The sequence below is a fragment of the Cebus imitator genome, unplaced genomic scaffold, assembly GCF_001604975.1.
Source record: "Cebus imitator isolate Cc_AM_T3 unplaced genomic scaffold, Cebus_imitator-1.0 Scaffold264, whole genome shotgun sequence".
NCBI classification, from domain to species: Eukaryota; Metazoa; Chordata; class Mammalia; order Primates; family Cebidae; genus Cebus; species Cebus imitator.
Window position 1 is genome coordinate 746,479 of NW_016107579.1, and position 8,297 is coordinate 754,775.

Below are 8,297 nucleotides of genomic sequence, written 5' to 3' on the forward strand. Positions count from 1 at the left end.
TGTGGCGCCTTCTACCTGCCGCTTGGCATGGTGCTATTCGTCTACTGGAAGATCTACAAGGCGGCCAAGTTTCGTTTCGGCCGCCGCCGGAGAGCTGTGCTGCCGTTGCAGGCCACCACGCAGGTGAGGGGCGGGCTGCGGAATGTTGCTTTGGGGATGGGGCTGCTGGAGAAAGAGGCAGCTCGGCGAATGGGAGAGTGAGCGGAAGCTTGTACGGTTGGAGCGCGCGCCTAAAAATTGTCCACCAGCGCACTTGGTGGGCGCAGAAAAAAATGGTTTCACCGCCTGCACACTAGGGAGCCCGATCTGACACCTACCCACTACGCACGATAAGGCCGGAGGGGTTTGTAGGTTCAGCCTGTCTCAGTAGCGCTGAGGGCACATCTTGTTACTTGCACTATCTTGTTTTTCCCCTGAAGTTCTGCTGTCCATGTGACTTCTGGAGCCCCTGACTTTCTGGTCCCAACTAGACCTAGAGGGGATGCAGTGGACCGGGAATTTGTCCTGCAGAAATTCCTGTGGCCAATCACGCCTTTTTTTTCTGTCTCCACCGCCTCCATCCTCTGCAATTCAGAGTCTATTCCTCAACTCTATTAGCCAGCACCCTGCCAAGGGGAAAAGTGAGGATTTTAAAATATAATAATCGGTGTCACTTTGCTTTCCTTATCTCAACCGCAGAGCTATCCTCTAGGATTTAGGAAAGATCAGTGGATTCAGATCCCAGCTTGGGACATTAGGACAGTTGCTTAATACCTGTGGGTCTCATTTCTTCATTTTTAAACATGTTCATTCCTACTTCATAGGGCTCTTGGTGGGGAACACATGAAATGAAGAATGAAGCTCTAGCACAGTGGCTGGCACACACTGGGTGGCAGACTGGCTGAAGAAAGAAGGGAATCAACAGGAGCAGGAATGTAACACTGGAAATGTAATGAGATGAGCAAAATTGCAATTGGCAGATCTTCTCTGACCATATTTATTTTTCTGTCTGGAGCTTTCTGCCTTTTGGCTAGGATGTAATAGGTGCTCAGCATCATTCTCACTCCGGAAGCCTCAGCTTTCTTTTTTGAGGGTCTCAGGTATTTCAGGTAACAAGCTCCCAGTCCTATAGATTAACAGGTTTTGTTGCCCTTTCCAAATATAATACATGGATGATGAGGGAAGGGGTACATACAAGAGGAAAAAGAGACAAGGACAGATTTTTGTTGTTAGTTTTAATTTTGGAAAATTAACTAAGACAGGCTCCCAAATACATGTGATTTTAAAAGTAGGCTTTTCTTCTTCTTCTTCATTAAATGGCAGAGGAATTTTGCAGCATAAAATAGGAATGTGAAGACTACAATTGGAAAGTGTTGGTAAGGGAGAGCTTTATTCAGAATTAATGATGTTCTTTGAAAGGTCCCTTGGAAATGCCTGGGGTGATTATAGCTTTTCTGTCTGCCAAGGTAGGGCTAACTTTTAATAGCTGCATCCCCAATGTGCACTTAGAGAAGTCATAGTGAAATGGATGCTGGAAAAGCTTGCCAAGCCTGATTTTAGTGTTCATTTTTGGCAGCTCCCATTCAGGCAGGTGACAAAAGGAGAAGGTGCCTGGATGAGAGGCTGGCCAATCTGGAGCTCTGAGAGGCAAGGGAAGTGTTAACATTTAGCCACTCCCAGCAGGAGGCCCTGGGGCAAGCCCTTCCTCACTTTGGGCCTCAACTTCTCTAACATGCAGTATTCTTCTAAGTCACTTATAAAAGCCTTGAATCACAGGATGCTGAGATTGTAGGCAGGGTAGTATTCACGAGCATGCTGCTGCTTTGGGTTGTAGCAAGCCCTCACTCAAACTTCTGGGTAATGTTCCTGAGTCCACTTTGGCAAGCCTTTTGGCAACAAGACACCTAAACAAAAATGTAAAACACTGTGCCAAGAAAACCGTCTCTCTACTTTCCCCCACCTACATCTTTCTACACTCCAGGGGAAATGAGTTGGGTTGAGCTAGGCTCTGCAAAGGGTCTGTACTGTTTTCTGTAAGGAGCAGAAGCCTATATGAACCCTGAAGGCCTCTGTCGATGAGGCTGTGTAAAACCTTCCTCTTTTTCAGAATTCTATGTCTAGTTCCAACACTAAAATATTATCAGAAAGGGGTCTTATCAGAAAGTAGTTCTTGGGCAATGGTTAATCCTTTGGGGCAAAATGCAGTTTTCGAAAGCTGAGATGGAAAAAAAATGTTTACTGAGTGAATTCTCTCTTCCAGACAGGTTTGTGATGCTTTCCATACACCATTTCATTTCATTCTCACAATTTGGTCAAGTTGGCATTAAGTCTCTACTAGTCAGGATAAGCTAAGCCATGCTGTAGTAACATGTAACCCCAAACCAGATGATTATTTCACTCTGACTTAACATTGTGAGTCTGGTGGCCCACCTGCATAGCTCTCCTTCAAGCATCTCTCCTCCTCTTATAAATTTGGGCCATTTATCACTTTTAGCTATGTTGTCTTGCACATTTGCCCTCCAGATTTGCTGTGGGAGAAGAGTTACATATGTAGATACACCAGCTTTTTACTGCCTTACTCTGAACTGGACACATGTCACCTCTATTTCCAGCTCATTGGCCAGCCTTTGACAGGGAATTGGAAGGGGAGCATTGGCTGCATGATGAGCACTATCTTTGCCGCAAGGCCCTGATTTTACAGATAAGAAAACTGCAAGAGAAAACAGTGATAAGGCACCACAAACCTAGTTCCTCCAAAACCACAGTTACTGGGTAGAGAGGCTGAAGGTTGTACCAGATCTAAAACCACTGTTATCATGACCCAATGCTGTCTCCAGGGACTTGACTTCCGAGGCCTGCCCCTCTGCTACCAGGCGTCTCAGCTCGAGAGGAATGAAGCAGTTATAGCCCAGTCCAGGTGGGTCCCACGAAGCAGGATCTCAAAACTACTCATGCGAACTCTCCTTTCCAGCAGAGCTGAATACAGTTGAGCATGAAAGCCTTACCTGTTTCCTTCAGGAGACAGGTTTAATTCTTGCCCTGGTGTCCTTTCTTTCAACATCTTCAACTGAGATGCTGAGCACCCCACTTACAGTATAATCTACTCTTCATCTTAAAGCAACCCCCATGGGTTACGGTTGCTTCCTACTGCCCTGTGTCCTTTACTTTTTAGAAAATAAGAAAGATTCCATGGCTTTAAAAATGTGACATCAAAATGTTCTCTCTCTCTCTCTCTCTCTCTTCTTTGCTATTGCTTGTTTGATTTCTGTGTGCAATTTGATGCTGAGACCTAGTTATCCATCAGGTGTACTAGTCATACTACTTAGAACCAGAATTCTTTTAGGGACCCATAAAAATGTTTCAATTTCTCTTTCTTTCCTTCCTTCCTTCCTTCTTTCTTTCCTTCCTTCCTTCCTTCCTTCCTTCCTTCCTTCCTCCCTCCCTCCCTCCCTCCCTCCCTCCCTCTCTTTCTCTCTTTCTCTTTCTTTCTTCTTTCTTTCTGACAGAGTTTCACTCTTTTTGGCCAGGCTGGAGTGCAATGGCACAATCTCAGCTCACTGCAACCTCCAGCTTCTGGGCTCAAGTGATTATCCTGCCTCAGCTTCCCAAGTAGCTGGGATTACAGGCACATGCCACCACGCCCCACTAATTTTGTATTTTTTAGTAGAGACGGGCTTTTCCATGTTGGTCAGGGTGGTCTCAAACTCCCGACCTCTGGTGATCCGCCTGCCTTCACCTCCCAAAGTGCTGGGATTACAGACGTGAGCCACCATGCATGGCCTAATTTTGATTTCTTTTAAAATTTGAGGAAAAATGAATATAATACTAATGAATATATTATAATGAATCCAGTCTTGCTTATACTTGCTTATAGTAGTCTTTAAACGATTTTAAATATTTCTTAATGAAGGAAGGGACACATGAATTGAAAGATGTCTAGAGACCACACAAATTATAATGAAGCCTTGGTTAATATCTTCCACTCATTCTTTTTTAAAATTGTACTATTGTTTTCTTTTTAATTTTTTAAATATATTTTTATTTTAATAGCTTTTGGGCTACAAGTGGTTTTTGTTTACATAGATGAATTATATAGTGGTTAATTCTGAGATTTTAGTGCAATTGTCACCAGACTAGTATCCCCTTCTAAGTCTCCAGAGTCCATGATACCACTCCGTATGCCTCTGCATATTCATAGCTTAGCTCCCATTTATAAGTGGGAACATATGGTGTTTGGTTTTCCATTCCTGAGTTACTTCTCTTAGAATAATGGCCTCTAGCTTCATCCAAGTTACTGCCAAAGACATTATTTTATTCCTTTTTATGGCCAAATAGTATTCCATTATGTATATATACCACATTTTCTTTATCTACTCATTTGTCAATGGTAGGTTGGTTCCATATCTTTGCAATTATGAATTGGGCTCCTGCACTCATTCTTTTTTTTCTTTTTTTTTTTTTTGGAGACAGAGTCTTGCTCTGTTGCCAGGAGCCAGGCTGGAGTGCAGAGGCCTGATCTCGGCTCACTGCAATCTCTGCCTCCCAGGTTCAAGCAATTCTCCTGCCTCAGCCTCCCGAATAGCTGGGACTACAGGAACACGCCACCACGCCCAGCTAATTTTTTTTTTTTAGTAGAGACGGGGTTTCACTATGTAGACCAGGATGGTCTGGATCTCTTGCCCTTGTGGTCTGCCTCCCTCGTTCGTTCTCCCGAAGTACTGGACAGACGTGAGCCACCGCGCCCGGCCTGCACTCATCCTTAATCAATAAAAATATATTGGAAGATAATGTACACAATGGTTAAGAGTGTGGGACTTGGAAACAAAGAGACATGGGTTCCAATTTTCTTTGACTGCCACTTATTAGCACTTTGGCCAAGCAACTTAATCTACATCTGCAATTCTGTATATGTAAAATGGAAATATTACCATGTCTTATAATATTCTTGTGAAGAGCAAATGAAATAGTAGCCTATGTGGAGTCCCTTATAGTAAACCATAAAAAATAGCTCCTGTACTACTTTTGTTATTTTTCTATTTATCTTATAAGTAGTAAAAGTATTATTTTATTTCTCTTAGTGCTATTCCTTATAATCATAAGTAGATTATTTATTGCTTGTGTAGAAAATTACCCCACAGTTTAGTGGCTTAAAAGAATGAACATTAACTCACAGAATGTATTAACTCACAGTTTCTGTGGGTTGGGCATTGGAAATGGCTTAGCTGGGTGGCTCTGGTTTAAAGTCTCTTTTGGCTGTAGGCAAGTTGTTGCATGGGGATGCTGTCATTCGGAAGCTTGACTGAGGCTGGAAACTTTGCTTCCAAGATGGAGCACTCACATTCCTGTTGACAAGAGACTTCAGATCCTTGAGAAAAGGACATCTCCAAAGGGCTACTTGAGTGGCATCACATGATAACTGATTTTCCCCAGAGCAAGCCAACCAAGAGAGTGAAGCAAGAAGGAAATTGCAGTGCCCTTTGTGACTTTTATGACTTGGTTTCAGAAGTCACATATGATTATTATTTATTCATTAGCAGTGAGTCACTAAGTCCAGCCCACATTCAAGGAAAGAGGAATTAGGCTCTATCTTTGGGAGAAGTGTCTTTCAAAACATGTTGAATGTAGTGTTCAAAATTCCTTGACTTACTGATCTTATGTTTCAGGCAATTTCCTCTGAGTTTTCAAAGAATGAATAAGCAGTTTCCTGCTCCTAACAGATTTTTAGTAGATTGTAATTATAGATTTATAAATGCAAGAAAGTCTTATAAGTGCTCTGCTAGAAAACTGTCTAAAGCACAGTGGTATCTGCAAGATCGAATAGTATATGGGGAAGCACTATGTAAACTGTAAAGGGCAAAATAAATGTGAGGTATTGAGCTTTAGGGTTTATGTCAACTTGGAGCACAGGTTTTACATAATGCGGTATTAAAAAATCTGACTCTCTAAGCCAGTCCTCTTTGTTAACAATTTGTTTGAACAATGACACACTGCCATAAAATTTATGTGCATTAGGCCCTGAGTGACCAAAAATCTGTACAGAGCCATTTATGTTTATATATTTATTTTAAATTGACAAGTAATAATTGTGTATATTTATGGGATACAATGTGTTTTTTAAAAAATTTTGTATTTTTATTTTTTGTGGATATACTATAGATTTATATTTTTAGAGGGTACATGAGATATTTTGATACAGGCCTGCAATGTGCAATAATCACATCAAGGTATATGGGTTATCTATTACCTCAAATATTTATCCTTTTTTATGTTACAAACAATCCAATTATACTATTTTAGTTATCTTCAAATGTACGATAGATTATTTTTTACTATAGTCACCCAGTTGTACTATCAAGTACTAGATCATATTCATTCTATCTAACTGTATTTTTGTACCCATGAACCCTTCTCTCCTGCACCCTCCCACTACCCTTCCTAGCCTCTGGTAATTCTCATTCAACTCTCTATCTCCATGAGTTCAACTGTTTAAATTTTTAGCTCCCACAAATAAGTGAGAACATGTGAAGAGCGTCTTTTTGTGCCTGGTTTATTTCACTTAACATAATGACTTCCTGTTCCATCCATGCTGTTATGACGGAATATCATTGCTTACATGTATGTACCACATTTTCTTTATCCTTCATCTGTGGATGGCCACTTAGGTTGCTTCCAAATCTTGGCTATTCTGAATAGCACTGCAGTAAACATGGGAATGCAGATATCTCTTCTATATACTGATTTCCTGTTTTTTAGATATATACCTGGCAGTGAGATGCTAAATAATTGCTCTATTTTTAGTTTTTGAGGGCCCTTCAAACAGTTATATCAAACAGGTCTAATTGCTCTATTTTGAGTTTTTTGAGGACCCTTCAAACCGTTCTCCATAGTGTCTGTTCTAATTCTTACCAACAGTGTACAAGGGTGCCCTTTTCTCCACTTCCTCACCAGCATTTGTTATTGCCCATCTTTGGGATACAAGCCATCTTAACTAAGGCGAAATGATATCTTATTGTAGTTTTGATTTGCATTTCCCTGATGAGCAATTATGTTGAGCACCTTTTAGTACATTTGTTTGCTATTTGCATGTCTGTTCTTGAGAAATGTCTTTTAAAATCTTTGACTCAATTTTTAATCAAGTTATTTGATTTTTTCCTATAGAGTTATTTGAGCCCCTTATATATTCTGGTTATTAATCCCTTCATAGATGGATAGTTCACAAATATTTTCTATGGATTGTCTCTTTGTTGATTGTTTCCTTTGCTGTGCAGAAGCTTTTTAACTTGATGTGATCCCACTTATCCATTTTTGCTTTTGTATCCTATACTTGTGAGTTATTTATTACTCAATAAATCTTTGTCAAATCCAATGTTCTGGAGAGCTTCCCCAATGTTTTCTTGTAGTAGCTTCATAGTTTGAGGTCAGATTTAAATCTTTAATCCATTTTGAATTAATTTTTACATATGACAGGAAATAGGGGTTTAGTTTCATTCATCTGCATATGGATATCCAGTTTTCCTAGCACCATTTATTGAAGAGACTGTCCTTTCCCCAATTTGTCAAAAATGAGTTTGCTGTAGATGTGTGAATTTTTTTCTGGGTTATCTATTTTGTTCTATTGGTCTGTGTGTTTGTTTTATGCCAGTTCCATGCTGTTTTGGTTACTATAGCTTTGTAATACAGTTTAAAGTCAAGTAATATAATTCCTCCAGTTTTGTTGTTTTTGCTCAGGACAGCTTAGCCTATTCTGGGTGGTTTGTGTTTTTATATAAATTTTAGGATTGTTCTTTCGACTTCTATGAAGAATATTATTGGTATTTTCATAGGGCCTGCATTGAATCTATAGATTACTGTAGGCAGTATGAACATTTTCACAATATTCATCCTTCCAATCAATGAACGTGGAATACCTTTCCATTATATTGTATCATCTTCAATTTTTTTTTGAGATGGAGTCTTACTGTATCACCCAGTCTAGAGTACAGTGGTGTGATCTCAGCTCATTGCAAACTCCGCCTCCTCGGTTGTTCAAGTAATTCTCCTGCCTCAGCCTTTCAGGTAGCTGAGATTACAGGTCATCTTCAATTTCTTTCATCAGTGTTTTATACTTTTTATTCTAGAGATCTTTTACTTCCTTAATTCTTAGATATTTAATTTACGTGTAACTATTATAAGTGGAATTACTTTTTAAATTTATTTTTCAGATTGTTTGCTATTGACATATAGTAATGCTACTGATTTTTGTGTGTTGATTTTGTATCTTGCAACTTTACTGAATTTGTTTCTTAGTTCTTATGATTTTTTTTTTTTTTTTTTTTTTT

General features: G+C 39.8%; 1 protein-coding gene across 1 annotated transcript in view; it reads left to right on the forward strand.

Annotated features, from left to right (window-relative positions):
• The window catches only part of LOC108283709 (5-hydroxytryptamine receptor 5B-like), a 29,056-nt gene that overhangs the window by 817 nt on the left and 19,942 nt on the right, over window positions 1-8,297 (forward strand). Inside the window, 1 exon segment of the mRNA XM_017500228.2 lies at window positions 1-123. This exon segment is cut by the window's left edge and continues 11 nt beyond it. Within this exon segment, the coding sequence (XP_017355717.1) occupies window positions 1-123 (123 nt within the window).